Raw genomic sequence first — 21,436 nt, 5'->3', positions numbered from 1 at the left:
TCCAACAAGTGTATTTTCTATGAAAGAATTGGTGTTAGTTTTGCACTATATTTATTTGCTTGTCTCTGATATTAAACTGTGTGTTACATTTTGATGCCATCTGTTGTAGGAGGTATGTTGTATGTCTCAGAATCACTTTGTCCACCTGAAAAATGGCATGAAACAGCCTCTCCCTTAAGCTATATCAGGAGAAGACCTGACAGAGTCTGGGTGTACTCCACATCATGTGGTCAAAGGCAGACTGAAAATCTGACATTCAGTGGATGGTCAGATGAAGCCTGTTGTTAACTCTCTGGGAGCAAGGCACTGTGGGTAGAAATATAAAGACTTCACAGGGGCCAAATTTCTGTGAAATAGACGAGATATTGTTCTGCCTTACTGTTTATTGTGTGATGTGCTTGTAGTCAAAAGAAACAGAAGAGTTTATTATTATTATTATTATTATTATTATTATTATTATTATTATTATCATAATAATAAAAAAACGTTCTCAACAAAACAGCAGCAGTTTCCTCAGCCAAACCGTTCGGCCCTTATGCTTCCTGTCCCTCCCCCTTTCTCCCTCTTCCTCTTTTCTTTCTCCTGCTTCCCTATCCCCAGAAGCCTGCCCCTCCTCCTCCTCCCTGGCTTTGTGAGAGTGTGTCTTGACTGGCCTTGAATGTGCATTTATATTGCGTTATGTAATTCAGTGTTTTTTGGGTTTTTTTTTTTTTTTGTACTCGAGGAGAAATGCGGGTATTGACCGTCCAAGGGAGAGATGATTTGCCAGGAGAGGGTCAGTATAGCTTGGTGTGTGAATATGACCTCAGCCTTTGAGTTATATATTTCTGGATCATGTTAAAAGTAGACCTGCTCTTTATGGTATAGTTTTATGTATGTGCTTTGTCATCACACCAGACTGCTGAAGTAGGCCTCTCAGGCCTAAGACAAGCCTGCCTATGCCTCATAGCAGTGGAGTCTCCTTGTAGAACATATTATTTGCAATCGCACTTAAAGTGACATTTTCACCTGGCAGTTTCTAGTGTCTCTGACTCTACTCCACCCTATATGCCAGACCGCTTGGAGCTCACCATGATCAGCATGAAGCTTAGCAGGAGGCTGGCCAGAGGTCAGGCTTCACTCCTGAGGACTATGACTGGCGATTGGGGCTGCACCAGGTCCTGGGGCCGGGGATCTTAGGGAGGAGAATGTTTCTGATCAAGACAGAGAGGTTAGATGGCTATGACCACCTGCCCCAGGGGCTGCAGCACCTTATCCAGAAGTGCACCTTCCTCAGGTCAGCATGGGGCTCCTGGAAGTCGGTTTCCCAGCTCCAGGTTCTGGAAGCATGTCCGACACATGATGCCAGTGCCCTCTGTCCAACTGTGCCCTACCAGACCGTTTGTTTAAACACCATCCATGAACCCCTTACTTTGAATTCCAGCTGTGAGCGGTAATGGATGTTCCAGCCAAATATGTCATAGGTTCCTGATCTGGACATTTCCTCTGAAACATCTCAAAACATAATGAATGGGTTGAGACAACAGACCATCTGTTTGATGTGCACAGTGTTCAGTATGTACAAAGAAGCACTTCCCCACTGCATTGTCCCATACACCAGAAATAAAATGGAAGATGACAAAATATTATTCAACTAATCAATCAGTCAATCAGTCAGTGAGTTCTTTTTCAATGAATATACTTTCACTCTCTATGATTGAGAGAATGAGGCATGATGACATACCAGCCCAACCTTCTGTTCTACCGTTCAGCACTCACCCCTTCTCATGTTATTCACTTACAAACACACTTGAGGGGATTGTGCTCTGTTATCTGATGACACAATTCTTTTTGAAATGTCAGGCATCTTCAACATATATCACACTGATCCACATGCACAGATTTTGCATATTTCACTTGCTCTTTGACCTCTTTTTATTCACTCCTCTTTTCAATGAATATCAATCGGGCTTGGGGGGAAAATGTAGAGTAATGTTATTCAGTTATTGGGGGTCACAGTATATTGGATTACCACTAAATATACACCCCTTGCTGTCCGTACAAAAATCTTCAGCACCAAACCAAGATGGATACGGTCCCTACTCTTGCAGTTAAAGCAATATTTTAAAACAATGACATGGAATTGTACCCCATTTATTTTATTTTAATCTCAGACTGTTTATGACTATGACTGTGTACTTTATCAAATAATATGCGACTGAGATTCAGTGGTTATTGTCTGTTTGACAGACACCCTTCTCATTGCTCATACTACTTACCCACTTGTAAATTGAATCTGCAACTGATTTCAAGCCAGAACATCACACTGTCGTTTGTCAAATACACATTTGGTAGGAAACGATTGATATTATGAATTTAATACATTCATTAGATCGAAGCGGCGCTGATTGGGGTCTGCGGCGACAAGTTCCCGAGATGGATGCAAATCGATTAAACAGGATATGCGACCGCTTGGTGCATGACCGTCGGCTGGCTGGTGCCTTTGAGTCAGATGTTTGTTTGTGCTGTCAGGTATTAAAAACTAAAGCTTAATGACAGTAACGTTTGATACACTGACACTTGTCACCGGATGGCCGTGAAACTGCGTTCTCTTAGTGTTGTTGCTGCCTGTGATACCATCTAACTAGGCACATGGGCAGAGCGTATGAATTGTGCACCTGCACCTTAAAGGATTTCGGAAAGTGGCGAGTTGCAGGGAAATGATCACCTGTGAAAGACGTTACGGAATGTGTCCTGCTTCTACGCAGATGTCTGCATTTGGCAAATGTTGACGCTACTCTCTAAAGACAGGTAGTTCAATGGCTGCGTGGTTATACTTTTTGAGATTTTTTTTACTCTAGACTGTAGTCTATGAGAAGTAGCTACGACAGCTAGTTAGCAGAGTATAGCTAGAAATGGGTGTAACTCAGCTAATTCAGGAACTGTGGCAAAAGTATCTACGTGTAATGGATAGGATTGTAGGATTTATCGATAACTGTATCCAAACGTCTTTCGACTCAGTGTCACAGGCAAGTCAGGAGACACAACCCCGTGCAGCTTTAGTTACTTTAGTTTGTAACAGTTGTTTCTAGCAAAGTTATATTTATAACGTTAGCCGGCTAGCGTTGCTAGCTAGCTACGTCTCATTTAAACGAAACCGAGTTCGCGAAAGTATTGACAGCTTGATTTATTAACTATAGCTAATGCAGCAAGCTAGCAAGTGTCTCTGGGTCCAGCATACCGGTGTTCAATGTAAAGAATGAAACCTTGTGTAACGCCGTTATGTGTTTAAATGGTTAGGCCCTCGCTAGCTTGACTTTTACACCCCGATCTCAAGTTGAAGAGTGACCCACAAGATAACCTCACTGCTTTGCCCGATGGGTCGACTGGACAGCGAAAGCGGGCACAATACATACACGTAAGTAACTTTTGTTATTGTTTTATTTGATGGGAAAACAAAATGCATGAATTTAATTGTAAGTGACTGCTAGCACATAAATAAATGCATCCACTAAAGATGACAATTCACTTCGTAGCCTACAGCTTCACTTTTTGGAAATGGTGAGCGATTGCAACTAGCTCGGTAGTTTAGCTTCAGATAGCTACAATGGCTAACCTTACGTCTTCGTTGGCATCCGCGGTGTTATATCGTGATAAACTGCTTTAAACTATAATTGTCTGGTGGCATTTGCGAGTATATAGTTTGGAGAAGCAGCTAGGTAGCAAAACGAGACATTACATGCGACAGTGTTGAACTCGTAGATCAAGTCCAGGTGGACTATCGATTGCTTCAGGTCCAAAAATTTAATTAGCAAACAGATGGAGGATTAGCAAATTGGATAAGCACTTTTATAATGCAGTTACGCATCCCCAGAGGAAATGGAGCCATTGTCTTTAAACGGTTTTCCGATACACAGTGGAGCTATGTTTCATCTGTCAATCGCGTTACATAGCAAGCTTTTAGCCTACCAAATGCTGTTAGCTATATACCTGTTAAGACACATTATTTCTGTTTTCTGTTTGGAAGAGTTGTCTGCTTATTAGAGGTGCCCCAAATGTGCAGTGAAAAGCTTTGCTTGACTGATACGCACTTTTAACAGATTCTTCTGATTGATCGCCGTACACTATCTGAGGGGAAACTACAAAATAGTGTAATACTAAAAATAGTCATTACAGTGTCATATCAGTACCGCATAGATGACAAATCTTTTATTTCTTCTCTATCACACAGTAATGCCTTTTTGTGAACACAGACTGTGGGCTTATTCTATGCACAAACAGTAAGATAGGTGTAGGCCTACAGTTAGACAAAAACAGACATTCCTTGTTCAGTTCTGGAACTTCTTGGAAGTTGATTCTGTTATTAAATACACTTTTGCCAAGGATAATGCTAAATAATAGATTGCTACTGTTGTGTGCCACAAGCCTATATGTGCCACCGGTGTCTACTGGAGGTTTAAACAAATGTCTCATATTGTACCATTTGTTTTCTTGACAATGAATGTGCACGGGCAAACGAGAACCTTTGTCAGACTGCAAGTAGTTGTCACTGGATGGTGGAGAGTGTACGGAAACTTTAGGTGAACGCTTTTTCAGTAGTTTGCCGCAGTCGCTTACTGTACTGTAGTTTTGGCCTCAACATTGGTAGAGACACAACAACCGAGGGGACATTGGAATTATGTAATATGACTTCACTCCAAAGATAACGCGAATGAGTTTGCTCAAATATTGGTAGGGACATGTCCCTACCGTCCATATGCAAAATTACGCCCTTGCCGCCACTAAAAGAAAATTCATGTGGGAAAATCTGAAAAAAATGGGAACGCTTGTGTGGGACAAATCTGGAACTGTTTGAATATTTGTGTGAAAAAAAAAATTGAATATGGAAATATACATGTGGGGAAAAAAGTTTACGAGAGGCTTGCATTTTGGTAAGAGTGGATGTCAGCGGGCCAAGCAAGTTAGGATTTGGCCATGACTTTTGATTTAGGCTACTTGAAAGTTGGGGCAGATACTTGTACAGTCATTTCACCTGGCCTGATGCAGCTATTAAGGCAAAATTGTATAATTAATTAGGTTTATTGAAGCAGTTGCTTTTATGTTTTCTGTATAACCTGGCTTTCTCTCAATCATGGTAACCTTTCTACACGTGACACAGACGCAAAAGTAGTGGCATACGAATAGCTCCCACATGCTCCAACGAATTAGTGGGCCATGGTGCCTGTCTGACTGGGACTCGCTCCTCGATTCAGTATATACCTGCTTCCAAGGTTAAGTCAAGCCAACGGCTTGCCACCAGTCAAATATTCATTACTGTCATGCCTTCTACTCCAAATGCAGCCTGAGGAAAGTCAGAACAACAAAAGATTAGTGCTTGAGCGCTGAGTTTGAGTGGCATCTGTTTGGCACTTTTTTTGTAATTTTTTTTTTTTTTTCATTTTCTGTGAGACTGAAAGTGATTAAATAGGTACAAGCACAGGTGATGAGGCCTGTCAAAGCAGAGAGTGAAAGAATGAGTCGTGTCAGAGTTTTAGTTGTGAGCTCATTTATAATCGTAGTAGGAATCAGAAGTCTGTAGGACTAGTTTCAAGTCAGCTGACAATTAGGAAATTAACAGATGGTTATCTGCTGTTTGCATTAGCTGCGCGGTCTGCAGGCTGAGTGCATGCGAATGCATGTTCGAATGCTTTGGGTGTGTGTAATGCCGTGGTGGTGTGGTAGCCCTCATTGTGCTTCTTTCACCATGGAAGAGGAGGCGTCAGCAGTGGGTGCTGAGTGCGTCATTTCTGATCCAGTGGCCTGCTCAGAGTGGCCCCTTGCGGGGCCTCAGGCTCTTCCTTCCTTTAGTGTTGTCTGCTCTGGGGGATGGTGCTGTGATGGGGTGCAGTGCAGGCATGTGACAATGGTGTGTGAGTGTGTGTGTGAGTGTGTGTGAGTGTGTGTGAGTGTGTGTGAGTGTGTGTGTGTGTGTGTGTTTGTGTGTGTGTGTGTGTGCGCGTGCGTGCGTGCGTTTGTACACATGCATGTCAGTCATTTTGCGTGTATCTGCATGTGTATCACTGACTTTGTGTGTGTATTTCATGTAAATGTGTGCACGCAGTGCGTGTGTGTCTCTTTGTGTGTTCTTCTGTGCATGCGTGTCACTAGCTGTGTGTGTGTGTGTGTGTGTGTTTGTTCTGCTCAGTCAGCTGTGATGAGCCCCAGACGTGACCCCGACGTCTTTAAAGCTTCTTGCAGAATCCAGCACACACAATGCGGGCGGGGTGGGGGGGGGCGGGGTGGAGGGGGGTGGTTGGCGTTTGGCCTAACAGCTGGCGGTGTCCCACGAGCCACCCAGCCCTCCTTTCTTTGAAAGTTTTCGCCCCACCCCAGAGTATGCCCCTTGTCCCGCTCACCGCCAAATGTGCTCTGCCGAGCGGAAGCGCCGGGCTTAGTCTTGAGACTGCTCTGGAACATAGCCTGCTTTACATAGGAGTACATTAGCTGGGTGTTGAAGTGAAACGAAGCACCTTACTGCACCGCAGTCATTCATCGGTCATGCAGGCCGCCAGCCAACCACAGAACAGCCGTGCTTTCTGCAGAAATGGTTCAGCCTGTTCAGCTTCATCAGCATTGTCTGTGTGTGGAGTTAAGGTTTCAGAAATGCAAATTGGGTATTTGCAACACGTAGTGTCGTACAGGCCTAATGCTAAAGCATTGCAGGTTTATACCTCAGATTTCAATTAAGGAATTGAAAGGCTTCTCTAGGTTGTGTTGGGAAGTGCTGAACCTGTATTCGATGCTTGATATGTTGCTGTCATTATCTCAGTGGATGCTCTTAGCCAGGGTGATTTTTGAATTGAGTATTTTACTCATTATAATGCTGCTGAATATTAACTGAAGCAGTTCAATTTAAACACCTCTCTCTCGGGTGCACAGAAGTGACCTGCTTTGGGTTGGTAACCTGCAATCTTCTGGTCACACACCCAGTTTCCTGGTTGCCGTGACGCATTGCTGCCCTGTTTTTTTTCCTGTCAGCCTGATCTGACGATAAGATTCCTCTGATCGGCAAGAGCAGGAACCCACAAGAGAGGACCCACAATTCTGTCATCTTGACCTGCGTGTCTTTCTGTGACTGTGCCCTCTTTTTGCATACTGTTTTGCCCAGTAAAAGCTGATTTGATTACACCTCTCGGCTAGCTGTTCCAGCATGCCCTCGACCCGCCTGCAGACAGAACCAGTTGGCAGGTCGTTTGGAAGGCTGCAGGCTGCACAGCAAGAACAGTAGGAACAGACTATTGTGGGATTACATCAGAAGTAAGAGCTAAAAAAAAACTTGCTTAATTGCCGAGGAGCACACCTGCTCACAGTGGGGCCAGTGGCAGCAGATTGTCTATATGAAACTGGGGTCCCGCTTAAGCACTCCAAAACCCCTACCCCCTCTCAGCCCAGCCTTGCCCTGCACCTCTGGCCCCGCACCCAAACCCTTCTGTCACCCCAACCCACGAGCACCCCTAATCCTCTTTCACCCCAGCCTGACTCAGCACCCCTAAACCTGGCTCTCCCTCTCACCCCACCCGACTCAGTACCACCAATCGTGGTTCCCTCAGTCACCGTAGAGACACCCGAGTGGAGGGCTGAAGTGCATTGTGGGTGATGTCTGTGGAGCAGTTCGCTCCACGCTGTTTGCTCCGCCTGCCTCGGTCTCCTTTCTGCACCTTCGCTTGAATTCACCAGAGGAACTCATCAGCCATTTTCCACAGCAGGAAGAAACTAGCTGTTTTCACTGCTGAGATGCGTCACTGTACCATCCTCTGCTATTCAGTCCCGAAGCAGAGTTATTCTTGACATTGACACTTTGCAGACATCTGACAGATATTTCTGAGACTTCCCGTTGAAAGAATGTGCCTTATATGAGCAATGCAGGAAAAAAAAAAACAATGACATAAGATATGGAAACTTAACAGAAGCTTCATCCAATATGCAAAGTACCATCCCGCTATGAGTGTGGAAAAACTAGTTGTGTCATTTTTGAATTTTTTTGGTTTCTTCTTTGTACGATGCTGTTTTAAGCATGGTAGCATGAGCATTTTCACACCTCAGAGACTTAATCTTGATGAATACGTCCTGCTTTTGGGGAAGTAAAGGATATTAATGTTCTGTTTTTATCCCAGTTTTTTTTTTTCCCCAGGGTTGCTTTTTTAGTTTTTGTATCTACAAATATCAGCCATTCACTGTTCAGCTGCAGCCGTGTTAACACTGGTGGTCTCAAACGTTTGTTATTATCGATACAAAAGCTATGTTTCACCACATTCATGGTGTATGACACTCATGGTCGTACTGGTTTCACTATGGAGTACTGCTGTTCATAAAAATAACTACACAGGCGTAAACACATAAAAACATTCGACCACAGTTAGTACCTATTAAATGTCTTTCTAGGCTTTGACTGCAAACCCTAGAACCCATTGAGGAATCCAGGCAAATGTTTACCTAGGTTAATGTCTCTCTTTCTTAGTCACCAGTCTGAAGTGTCTTCCTGCTGTTGTTTGGCTTGAAAACCAAGTCATTTCGTAGGCGTGTGGCAGAATAATGGAGATGTGTCTTTTATTAGGAGGGGGGGCACTTTTTCTACATAAGGTTTGGGTAGCCCCCCTCCCCAACCGCCACCCACCGTCCCATCACCCCCCCCCTTTCCTTTCCCTTTCTTCCTAACAGTGCTCTGAGGAATGTGCAATACTTTTAACATAATTCAGTTCATTGTTTCCACCCCCCCCCCCACACACACACCCAAGTTAAAGAAAAGAAAAAAGACAAAGAGTTGAGAGGGGCAGCAGTCCAGCACTAGCCAGGTGCTCCTCACTGCTGCCCTGCTCCCTAATGACTCAGGCCCAGCGCAGCAGCTGCCAGCCAGCCTCCTTTGTTTTCGCTCATTGTTAGCACACACCCTTCCGTGATTCATAGGCCGTGCAAAGGAGACCTTTGGAGACGCCGCTGCTTGCTTATCTGAGAATTCTGAATGAGCGAGCCTTGTGTGTGTGCGTGTGTGTGCGTGTGTGTGCGTGTGTGTGTGTGTGTGTGTGTGTGTGTGTGTGTGTGTGTGTGTGTGTGTGTGTATTTATATGCATGTGTGCGCGCGTGTGTGCGTGTGCCGGAGGGGGTGGTCTTGCGTGCATCTGCCTGCCTTGTGTGCTGCACGAGGCTCATTGTTATGTCCCCCCGCGCTCCCATTGGTCGACAGCTGGCCGCTGGCTAACGGGGAAGGCACAGACACTGCAGCTCCATCTGTTCAGCCTCTCAGTGCTGAGCGCGCCTGCCCCCGGGAGAGTGCGATCCGCACCAGCCAGCGACACAACACCGCCTTCCTGCGAGCGCTCGGGTCTTTCTGCTTACGCTTCGGAAAACGCAGGGCTGAGGAGAAGGCCAACGCGGCTTTAATTGCTTTTGTCCAACAGCTGAGCCAGGAAGAGTTGACAGACGCTGACAAAGTTTTTTTTTTTTATCGGCAGAAATGAGCAAAGGTCTTGCTTTCGAGAGTGCTTCCCTAGAGCTTCCTTGTGTTTAGTGTTAGTACAAGGAGCTAGCGGTGAGTGTGGATTTCATTGTCTTTTTCATGCCGCACTGCAGTTTGACTGGTTGACTTTTGTTTGCAGCTTGTGCATTCGGGTGTACAATGTAAAATTTTACTGCCACTTAAGGAACTGAGAGAGGACTTGGCTGGAGGGAGCAGGACTTCAGAGCTTTGTATCTTGTTCCACATTCAAATGAAGCGGGAGGTTCTGCTTAAATATTCATTAATGAGACCATAAGAAGTGTGGCAAGTCTGTGAAGCTGCTTGTTAATGCATTTTCAGCTTCCTAGTCTTGAATTTACAAGCCATTTTTTGTATCCTTTGTAAATTTCCTTTATGCAGTTCAGTTTGATTGAATAATATTTATATTTGGCATGATTCAGCAGTTTGATTTTTGTGTAAACAAAGCTGGATAAGCACTTCCAGCCTCTGAAATAACCCCTCCTGGTTTTGCACATTTGTGAGTTGATATGGCAGTTATTTGAAGCTGAGTTTTGACAGGGCTCGCAAGCCAAAGTTTGCCTACTGCAGGTGGTTTGTAACTGCAGTGATACTCACAATGTGCGTCCAAATCAGAATAACATTAGCATAAGTGATTTCAGAACAGGCCCACCGGTTGGTCCATGAGAAGTGATGATTTTTTTTCCACCAGAAAGCCGTACTGCAGGTGTGTAACCAAGCTGGGTGATCGTGTGGCAGAAGAAACTTGTGGTGACTTCGAGGGTGACAGGAAGCGGACTTTTTTTGGGAAGAAAAAAAAAAAATCCAGCAAAAGTGGTGCATGTTGTGTAAGCACTGTGACATGGATGTAAGGGAGAATGAGATCTCTGCTTCGCGTCTCAGCCAATCATTGAAGCCCTGTAGTGGGACAGTGCTGCCACGGACGGTTAGGCAAAGATTATAAAAATACAAGGAACTCCTCTTTGTGACTGCAGGCTACAGCAAACCTGTCCCTTCTCACCCCTGTGGTTACACGTGAGGTTTTGTGTCGTAAGGTAGTTCCAGTCAGCACTGGTCCTGGGCCCCCACTGTGTTGGCAGGTTCGCATTCCAACCAGTAAGCAAGTCCAGTATACCTGCTTTGATCGAGCTCTTACTGTAACTTAATGCTAATCTACATTTTTCACTTGATATATATCTCCCAGACGTCCTCTGTAAGGCAGATTTTTTGTGCTAGTAATAGCTAAAATAGATTCTCAGTTATTTTTGGGAATATTTGTCAGCATCTGCCTTAAGTAAAATTGGCTCAAATTATTCAACTTCCTGGAATGTAATTTGGTTATGAATTTGCTTAAGCATAGATTAACAGACAAAAATCGAGACATTTCTGTGCCTACACAAATACATCACTATAGCTTTATTTCACAGAGGACTTGTATGAAATATCTGTGAGGAACTTGGATGGAAATATGTATGTCATATTGTGTTAATGGGTTCAGAGCCTAAAGATCTGGCTCTTGTGCCGTTCTCTCCAGACGGTGAGAACCTTCTAGTTCCTGACAGGGATATGTCTTATGGGAGAGGTCTGTTATGATCTCCTTCAGGGAAACCCACATGTATAATAAACTGTGAGGGGAACCACTTCACATCACACGTTTTCCTCCTCATCACACCTCTATTGGTTGTTGGTTTAAGTCCCATGCTTCCTCTTCCTTTTGGTTTCATTTGTGAGGGGAGTGGCGGGGCTGGGGTACTGGGAGACAGACAGGGCAGTGGTAGCTGGTTCCCTGTGGGTGCAGCGGACATCTGTCACCCCTCTGGCAGTGGCCTGTGTCTTGGCTGGAACATTGTGGGACATCCGTCTTTTTGTTCTCCACACTGGCGGCAGATTCTCCTCATGGCTCAATTGTGCCCAAACCCCCTGGGACCCTCTCCCCCCCCTCTCGTTTGCAGAAGGGCTGCGCAGGGCCTGTAACCACTGCGATGTTCTTTAAAGGAGAAGCTCCTTGAAACCATACACTAGCCAGAGCCGGTGTGCTACAGGGCTGCCACTGGAATGGATGCTTTTCCCTTGATTTTAAAAGCAGGAAAACATTACAATCCAGGATAGTCAATGTGGTTTTCCATGCTGGCACCTGCCACCAGCGTGGAAACTTATTGCTGTATGCGGTTGCTCTGATTGATTACACTGCTGTCATATCAATTGATGAGCACGACATGGACCAACCTGCATATACACTAAATGGCCATAAATATGTGGACACCTGACCATCACACCTATATGAGCTAGTTGGACATCCCATTCCAAAACCATGGGCATTAATATGGTGTGCCCCCCCTCCCCTTTGCAGCTACAACAGCCCTTAGCCTTCTGGGAAGGCTTTCCACAAGATTTTGAAGTGTGTCCGTGGGAATTTGTGCCCATTCAGCCAAAAGGGCATTTGTGAGGTCAGGCACTGATGTTGGCCTGGCTCGCGATCAGTGTTCTAATTCATCTCAAAGGTGTTCAGTGGGGTGGAGGTCAGGGCTCTGTGTAGGCCACTGGAGTTCCTCCACACCAAACTCGTCAAACCATGTCTTTATGGACGTTGCTTTGTGCACAGGGGCATAATCATGCTGGAACAGGAAAGGGCCTTCCCCAAACTGTTGCCACAAAGTTGGAAGCATACAATTGTCTAAAATGTCTTTGTATGCTGTACAAAACAGCTCCAGACCATTATCCGTCCTCCACCAAACTTTACAGTAAGCACTGTGCATTCCGGTAGGTAGCGCTCTCCTGGCATCCGCCAAACCCAGATTCGTCCATCAGACTGCCAGATAGTGAAGCGTGATAGCATTTACATGCTATTTGCTTCAGCACTGGGGGGCCCCGCATGGTCTACCACTTCGTGGCTGAGGTGTTGTTGCTCCGAGACGCTTCCACTTGACAATAATAGCACTTACAGTTGACGGGGACAGATCTAGTAGGGCAGAAATTTCGCAAACTGACTTGTGGCAAAGATGGCATCCTATGACAGTGCCACATTTAAAGTCACTGAGCTCTCCAGTACGACCCATTCTACTTCCAAGGTTTGTCTATGGTGATTGCATGGCTATGTGCTTGATTTTATGCACTTGTTAACAGTGGTGTGGCTGAAACACCTGAACTCAATAATTAGGAGGGGTGTCCCCATACTTTTGGCCCTATAGTGTATGTTTCAGCTTGATTCTTTTACACTATTCTGGTGTGGGCACACAGCGTACTTGTGGCACAATAGTGGAATGTGAATCGTCTCACGCAAACTTGTGACTTGTTCAGAAACATGTGACGAGGAAGGAGAGGTTGTATCAAATCTGTAAATACATTCCACTTGAGAGACTGATAATCAAAATGCCGGGAAATTAAAGATAATTGTACCTAAGCTCCTTAGCATGAGCTAGAAATGTGTACATGTAGACAGTATAAACTCACTTAAACCAGTTTCACATCCTGCAAGATAGGCAAATGAGAGGTGTGGAAGACTGCCAGGCCAGACATGCTAACGTCGGTTAGCGCAGCTGCTCAGGTGTCTGACACCCAACTAGCTCGGGGAGCTGGCTGTGACATGAAGGCTCGGCATGAAGGCTCGCGTGTGCAGGCTGCGCAAAAGGCCTCCGTCTGCGCAGACTGTTTCACAGCCCGTACACACGCGCTGGTAAGCAGCTCTCCTCCAGCCCAGCCCCACCACCTGATGCAGAGGCGGCAGTGTAGCATAGTAGTTAAGGAGCAGGACTCGTAACGAAAGGTTGCCAGTTCGATTCCCCACAGGGGCACTGCTGCTGTACCCTTGGGCAAGGCACTCATCTGTATGAATGGATAACATTGTAAAAATACACCTGTAATTGATGTAAGTCGCTCTGGATAAGAGTGTCTGCTAAATGCCAATAATGTAATAATGTAATGTAGAGGGGATGGGCTGGGTGGATGCAAACCTGGTAACAGAGGCCATACCTTCCATTCCTTCTCTTCCAGGTCCTTTTTCTACACTCACATCTTTTCTGTTGTAAAAGGAGGGGTAGACCTTGGTCTTGGAGGCCAAGCAGTCGGTAATGGAATTAGTGGTGACTGTCATTGGTGGTCGTTTTAATTGGCAGGTCACCTGCATTTTTTTTTTTCCAGCCCTCTTTCTTTCAGTTTCGTCTTCATCATCTTTTTTGCTCTAGTTTCCAGGTGTGGCATAACAATATTACATAACCTTGCTCTGTGAGTTGTCAGAGCAGCTTTCAAACAAAGAGCAGTAGTATATGGTCGTTCCTCTCAGATTTATTACACCTCTGTGCTGTTTTGCAGGCCCGGCAGACACAAGCCACTGGGCGCCAAACCCTGTTCTGTGCCAGATTTGACTGTTCCTTAGTTTTTTGTATACTGAATGCTGTGCTGTGATTCAGTACACAAATTTCAGGCCGCGGTTTTAACGGCAGCCCAAAGCCAATGATTATATGATTGTATGCCTTTATGACTTTCTTAAGTAGGTGTGACGTACCACTGCTACAGGAAAAAAAAAATCCTTAAATCTCCTTGTAGATCACAGACCTGTGAGCAGTAGCTGGAGTGATGTTAGATCGGGATAATTTAAATTTACAAAAAATGGACAAACCTCCATGCACCTCTCACCACCTGAGAGCCACCATTCCATCTACCCAGTCAATGACATTGTCAGGAGTCAGTGAATTCATTCGTCAAATAAAATGGCCAACAAATCGCAATCACAACAACAAATCAGACAGTATTTAGACCTAATTGCAATTTCTCAAGCACTTTTGCGGTTATTAATGATAGTGTGTCTCTGTTGAAAGTTGTAAATTGATTAACTTTTTCAGTCGAGTTTCAATTTTGAGTAGATTGAGGAAGGTGGTTAACAGCACCCGCAAACAGAGCACAGCGGAACAGGAATGTGGTTGTAAAATGGACTTTAAAATGATTATTAAAAAAAAACGTCTTAAATGTAGAAGCTGAAGCGCCGGTGTGAAGGGGGCTGAGGGAGAGGGGAGCCGCTCGCCCCGGGGGCTTGGTGGGCGAGAGCTCGCCCGCCGGGGGTGCAGCACGCAGGCGTGCCCCTCACCCTCGCCCTCACCCTACTGAGGTTAATGGGCGCTGACACTTGTTTTTGTAATCGCTCCGCCGCCTTTAAAAAGCGGGGGATCAAGCAATCTGGCGGGAGGCAGAGCAGAACAGTCGGCCTTTGTTTCGGCCAATTGATGTCTCTCCGGGGCCCCTGGCCCTGGGTGAGCTGAAGGTCGTGGCCCTGGCTGCAGAAAGTAATTTGTGTCATCAGGCGATTTACAGCACTGTACATGCATCTCAGACATTGAGAGTCTGAGAAAAAAAATACCTTGGAGATTATGGAGTAAATAACTGTTCTGTAATAAAGTCAGTGATTTCATTCTCGCAAAAACTGGTGGATGTTTCTGAAAAAGGTGTGTGGGTGTGTGTTACTTGCATATAGGACTTGGACACCACATTTTGCAGTCATTTAACATCTGAAAAATGTGTAGGTCTGAGCAGAGCTGGGACAGGCCTTGTCTGTGCTACCAGGAACTTAAACATCTGCAGCTCAGAGGGAGAGGGGGCTTGTTAAATGGTATTTATTTGAAGATGAAGGTTTTTTTTTTTTTTTTTTTTTACATCTGGCCGTTAAACTTCATCAGTTAAAATCATCATTCTGAATCTCTGTCTGTGTTTCTTTTTTGGGAGGAGTTCCCTTAAACATACAGCACCTGTGCCTGTACCTGTGCTGCAGTAAATGGCGTGTGGTATTGTAATACACTAAGCGTCTGGCTCTCCGAGTGGTACACTGCTCCTGACTGGGCCTTTTTTTCAACTGGTTGTTGGCTGTAGGTCTCCATAGGCCTTGGGGTTGTGTGGTGGTTATGAGACAGGAGGCGATCACGAGGCCTTCGCCAGGCGTGAGGGCGGGGCTAGACTGCAGAAAGTGTTCTTTTGAGTAATTGCTCCTGGCTGGTGCTGAAATTGGCCACCACGTCTTTATGACTGTGCTACTAAAATGCAAATGAACAGGTTGTTGGTACAGTGCAACCTTATAAATTGCGGCCGTCTCCTTCTATGAAGATGTGTTCATCTCCAGGCGATGTGAAGGACTCTCTGTTGTTCGGACTTGTCATTCATACCCAAATGCCACAACGAAGCACTTTTTCAGCTTTTGAGGACGTTGGTATGAAAGACAGAGGGAAACCTCTTGGGGGAACAGCATCCGGGCGGATTGGGTAGGGTGGAACCTTACCTGTGATTGAACGTGCTGTGCTATGGTGGAAGGTGTGTATGTCTTGTGGGGTTTTTTCCCCCTGGTTATATGAGAGGCTGTTATCCAGCTAATGTTGCAGTATGATTGCTTCTGAGCAAAATCGTAACAAGCGCCTAGGTTCTTGTACATGCTGCCGTGTTACTTGGCAGTTTTGTATGTTGTGAATTTTGGTTCGAATTTTATAGTCATTTATCATATGTAATTCCATCTATATAAATCCAGTGCCATACAATTATACATAATCCAACATTATACATAATTTTCTTTTTCAGAACAATTAGTGAAACCCAATTTTTGCATTTCTGCTTTGTTTGTGCACATAAAGCCCATTTGTGAGGAGGAAAACATTGAAATCTTGTTTGTTTAAATGTTTAAACAAATGTGGAGAAAAAAAGTTGTACGCTGACATTTATTGGCTTAGAGAGAATTATGGCTTCAATCCATGCGTAGTTTGGGCATGCTTATTTCCGTTTTGGGCCTTCGGGATGGTAATGAACTTACAAACCTTCGCCCCCGGTTTTCCCTCAGGATTGAAGGATCCGATACTTGAGCGATCAGAGAGGCAGGGGGGAGGAGCTCTGTCAACGTGACGCTGGATGCGTGCGGCAGCTTCATGGGCCTGAAGGACCGCCTGGATGAAGAAATAGGCCGCATTTTGGACCTGGGGCTGGATTTCGACTACCTCCATGTGGAGAGCACCGGGCAGCAGCCTGGCGTGAGCGCCCGCAGGCCCGCCGCCATGGAGAAGGGTGTGGCGGAGGGGGCGGTGGACGAGGAGGGCGCCCAGAGCAGCAGCAGCTCCTCCTCCGGGGATGTGGAGGAGTGTGCCGTGTCCGACGGCGAGGCCGAGCGCTCCGAGCCGCCCCCGCCCCGACCCCCCCAGGCCTCCCGGGCGGAGCCACGCCCCCCCGGAGCCGACGCCCTCAGGGAGTACCGGACCAAGATGGATTTCGCGCTGAAGCTGGGCTACGGCGAGGAGCTGGTGCGGCTGGTGCTGGGGAAGCTGGGCCCCGACGCTCTCATCAACGACGTGCTGGGGGAGCTGGTGAAGCTGGGCAGCAAGGCCGAGGCCGAGCAGGGCGCGGGAGCGGGAGCGGGAGCGGGAGCGGCGTCCGCCCCGCCCTCCCTCTCGGCCTCCTCCTGCTCCTCCTCCTCATCCGCCTCTTTGCCCTCCTGTGTCTTCCCGCCTGCCTCCGACTCGCACAGGCCCGACACGCCGCCCCGTCCGGAGTCGGACATCAAGGACAACCTGCGGCCCATCGTCGTGGACGGCAGCAACGTGGCCATGAGGTGGGGGCAGGGGTTTTGTTGGAGTTGAACATTTGACACGTGTGTAGAGATGCTGTCCGAAGCGTGTCTGCAGATGTTTGATGCTTGTTTGGACATTCTGAGTGACTTTGGCCCTGTGCTTCGTTACAGCCACGGGAGCAAGGAGGTCTTCTCCTGCCAAGGGATCAAGCTGGCAGTGGACTGGTTCCTGGAGCGCGGCCACAAAGACATAACTGTGTTCGTGCCTGCCTGGAGGAAGGAGCAGTCCCGACCTGACGCGCTCATTACAGGTATCCATTAGACACTGCGCTGGTATTTCACTACCGCAGTACGACACGGGGGATGTTTCATTGTATGTGTGATCCCACGATGCAATGCGGTTTTCACGGTCTACCCCTCTCCGCAGACCAAGAGGTCCTGCGGAAGCTGGAGAAGGAGAAGATCTTGGTGTTCACCCCGTCGCGCCGCGTTCAGGGCCGCCGGGTGGTCTGCTACGACGACCGCTTCATTGTCAAGCTCGCCTACGACTCTGACGGCATCATCGTGTCCAACGACAACTACAGGGACCTGGCCAACGAGAAGCCGGAGTGGAAGAAGTTCATCGATGAGCGGCTGCTCATGTACTCATTCGTCAATGACAAGTAAGGCGGCCCAATGGGGAGAGTGTGGGAGGGTGTGGTGTGGGAACTGGACAGCCAGTCAGAGGGGTTTTTGAAATCCTGGTTTTACTGCTCTAATGCACTTGAGTAAGGCACATAAACTGAAATGCTATGTTTGATGTCCAATCTTACAAATAGAAATAAGTAAATATTATTTATTTATGATATCCACTACAATGTAGTAGACAGTACATTGTAAATAATACAGTATATTATAACCAATAGATAAAATGATATGTAAATATAATAAAGTAAATATAACCTTATGTAAAAGTAATATATTAAAAGTAAATGTAACCTGTAATATAACCTGAATAAGACTTTCTGCCTAGAAAATAAGCCATATAATGAAACCATCTGACTTCTGTGAAATGAAGCCTATGAATTGAACTTATGAAGTCTGAAATGTACTTATCTTACATTGGAAAGTCAAAATCAGTCTAGACTGTGCATGATTTTCAAAAATGATCATTTTTAAGTGGAGGGGTGCTATAACGAGGCCTCATTTGTGTCATTCTCTCTGTGGCCTTTGACTTTCCACCCTAACTTACGCTGCACGGTTCTTATCCGCACGAGACAAACCCTCCATCAGTTCAGCTTCCAGCAGTGAGTACAGAATCCATAGAACAGGCGCGGGATGATGATGTCACGCGTGACCGAGCTGTGCACGGGCACAGGAATACAGGGTAATCAGACGCAGCCCGCTCGGAGCTGTCCTGAGACCGCCAGGGCAGCAAGGAGATGGGCTGGTTTAAAAACCACCTGACACGGGGTTAACAGAGGGAGGGACCTTTCCGTTTTTGGACGTGGATATTCACAAAATGAGAGGGGGCGAGGAACAGCAAGCCGTGACATGAAACGATTTGCTTAACCGTCAAACGAATACGCTTGCAAATGTGGGTACAGCTGCAGCGTTGGGTTTATCAGACTTCCTGTGAGTCTTGTGAGTGTGAGGGAGTGTTCACCCCCCCCCCCGTGTGTCTCACGAGTGAAATGGCGGGTTTGTCGTGGATGTGCAGGTTCATGCCGCCAGATGACCCCCTCGGGCGCTATGGTCCCAGCCTGGAGAACTTCCTGCGGAAGAAACCTGTCCTTCCAGAGCACAAGAAGCAGCCCTGTCCTTACGGTGGGTCCCGGCCCCCTGTTCCCTACCCTGTTTGACCCAATACTGTCCCCTCCATAAGGCCCTGCCCATCCACCTCCTCACATCCTTTACCCAACTGTAGTTTGAACTCATGGGGCCTAAGCAAAAGAATTTGTTGTCTCACCTTTCACTGATATGCCTGGTTAATGTTTTTTAGTAGGAGAGATTTGTTGGATGGTCTGTGCGGTTTGATTTGAGTGTGTGGAACGGTGATTGGGTTCAGGGCTGTACAGGGCACTGAAAATGATGTGCTGCTCTCTACTGCCCCCACCAGGAAAGAAGTGCACCTACGGGCACAAGTGCAAGTTCTACCACCCCGAGAGAGGGCCCCAGCCCCAGCGCTCTGTGGCGGACGAGCTGCGGGCCAGCGCCAGGAGCAGCGCCGCCAAAAGCGCCGGCGACACGGCGCTGGTGAAGAGCCACAGCCTGCCCTCTGCCCCGCGGCCCGAGGGGGCGTCCGAGGCGGGGTCCGAGGCCAAACGCAGCGCCCCCAAGAGGCAGCCGGGCCCCAGCGTCCGGGCACAGTCCTACAGCAATGTGGAAGACAGGTTGAGTTCGAGGGCCGAGGTCGAAGCACGCGGGAACAGCGGTCCTGCCTCCTCTTCCCCTCCTCCTCCTCCTCCTCCAGCCAGCTACGGTCACCCTCAGGAGCAGAAGGCGCCCCCTATAGGTGCGCCCACCAAAATCCAGAGGACGACACCCTCAGCCGCCACAGAGCGGTACCCGGAGGCAGAGCCGGACCCGGACTCCAGCTATTACTCGATGATGAAGGCGTACTGGGGCCTGGGCGTGTCGGGCCCGCGCTGCGTCAGCTCGGTGGCGTCGGACTGCAGCAGCGAGGGCAGCATGAGCTGTGGGAGCAGCTCGGACTCGTACGGCGCCGGCCTGGCCGAGCGGCCCTGCGGCAGCCCGCTCGACCCCCTGCTGGAGGACGACCTGCAGTGCCACCGCCACCCCCGCCATCGCCACTACCCCTGCTCCCCGCCCCTGCCCCCGCGGCACCCCCACGCCCCGCCCCACAGCCGCGTCCCACCCCGGCCCTTTGCGCCAGGCCCGCGGGCGCACGTCTTCCCCACGGACCCGCCCCTGCCCTACCCGCCCCCACACTCTCAGCCCCCCGCCGGCTACCCCGGCGACTACCCCCCTCTCCCCCAGAGCCTCCCACACTCCCAGGGCGCCCCCGCGGGCCGCGCCCCCGACGCCTGCGTGTACGACTCGCCCCCTCCGCGGCCCAGGAAGCCCTTCTCCGGACACGCGCCTCTGGGTAGCTGGGAGGGGTATGGACACCACTACCACCAGCAACAGCACCAGCACCAGAACACCTTCCACAGCGCTCCCGAGAGCCACCAGCAGGCCTGGCGCCCGCCCTGGGGGCACCCCACCTACCCCTCCGCCTGCCCCGCCCGCGGCCCGGCCCGCGGCCCGGCCCCCCAGCAGCCGGACCCCGCACCCGAGCTCAGCCGCTACCAGGACGTGCGCGAGAAGGTGTTCGTCAACCTGTGCAACATCTTCCCCCAGGAGCTGGTGCGGCTGGTGATGGGCCGGAACCCTCACATGACGGACGCCCAGCAGCTGGCCGCTGCCATCCTGGCTGAGAAGTCCAAGCTGGAGTACTGAGGGGGGGAGTGACTCGCCCGGGGCTACGCACAGGAGGAGCACAGCGGGTCCTGACCGCATTCCCAGCGTCAGGTTTCTCTCCCTGCGGCCCTCCTGCGCTCTTTGAAGTCGCCGGTGCGCTGTGGCAGCCAGCCTGCGAACGGCGGTGTAATTATTGGGCTTGCCAGAATTCGATTTTTCAGTTTTGATGGATGACGGGAGCAATCGTGTAACTTTCGTTGCTCCCGACAGGGTGATCCGAAACTCGTTTGGTCAGAACTTTGTGTTTGTCTGTTCATTTTTGCAATGCATTCAGGAGCCACCTTTTGGGAGCCACTAGTGTTCTATTTACCACATCACTTCCCTTGAAGTTCTCATTTTTAAATGCGTACTGTAGTTCAATTAAAATTACTGTTGAAAGAATTTTTGTCTAGTAGTGCGAGATGAGAGAAGTCAAAGATCTTTACAAGGACTTCTGTTAAAAAATCCAGTCCTGGCAAGCCCAATTATGGTTCCAGTTTTCTGTTGGGAAACACTGGACTGTAAAATCCTCTCCATTTCACTGGGGAAAATAGGTTCAACCATTATTTTTTTCTTTCAAAAAGAATTTTTTTTAAATCAAACTGGAATTTTTGCCAGAAATGCTGATGAAATTCTGGTGTTTGTACCTTGTTTTGTGCAATCGCACAGACCACCAACAGCACTTACCTGCGTCTAAATTTGGCAGCCGAACTCTACTGTGGTTGATATTTTTCTGTATTGAAGGCATGCCTACGCAATCATTACTCATCCTATTAACTGCATAATTTAAGTGGATTCATGAGGGCTGTGTAGTGTTTGAAGTTGATTTATTCGAGTAGGTGTTTGAATCAGGTTATTGTGTGGTGTTTTGGTTTGGTTTATTTTGCACCTATAAAAGATAATTACAATTACAGTCAATCAAGTCAATTGTGGTAATGTAAGCATCCTTGGTTGTGGGCTGGAAGTGTCCCAGGCAAGTAGAGGCTAGTGTTACTAGA

At 47.9% G+C, this 21,436-nt stretch overlaps 1 protein-coding gene across 1 annotated transcript; it reads left to right on the top strand.

Annotated features, from left to right (window-relative positions):
- Positions 1 to 2,657: 2,657 nt before the first annotated feature.
- On the top strand, positions 2,658 to 20,438 carry LOC118789234 (probable ribonuclease ZC3H12C). Its single transcript, XM_036545580.1, has 7 exons — positions 2,658 to 2,790; positions 3,280 to 3,397; positions 16,278 to 17,039; positions 17,169 to 17,308; positions 17,425 to 17,659; positions 18,697 to 18,803; positions 19,096 to 20,438. The coding sequence occupies exons 3-7, from the start codon at positions 16,363 to 16,365 to the stop codon at positions 20,436 to 20,438; spliced, it is 2,502 nt and encodes an 833-aa protein (XP_036401473.1). The 5' UTR covers positions 2,658 to 2,790; positions 3,280 to 3,397; positions 16,278 to 16,362.
- The last annotated feature ends 998 nt before the right edge of the window (positions 20,439 to 21,436 follow it).

This window comes from Megalops cyprinoides, chromosome 14 (genome assembly GCF_013368585.1).
Source record: "Megalops cyprinoides isolate fMegCyp1 chromosome 14, fMegCyp1.pri, whole genome shotgun sequence".
Classification (NCBI taxonomy): Eukaryota; Metazoa; Chordata; class Actinopteri; order Elopiformes; family Megalopidae; genus Megalops; species Megalops cyprinoides.
The sequence above is the reverse complement of the archived record's forward strand: the minus strand, read 5'-3'. Positions and strand labels throughout refer to the sequence as shown.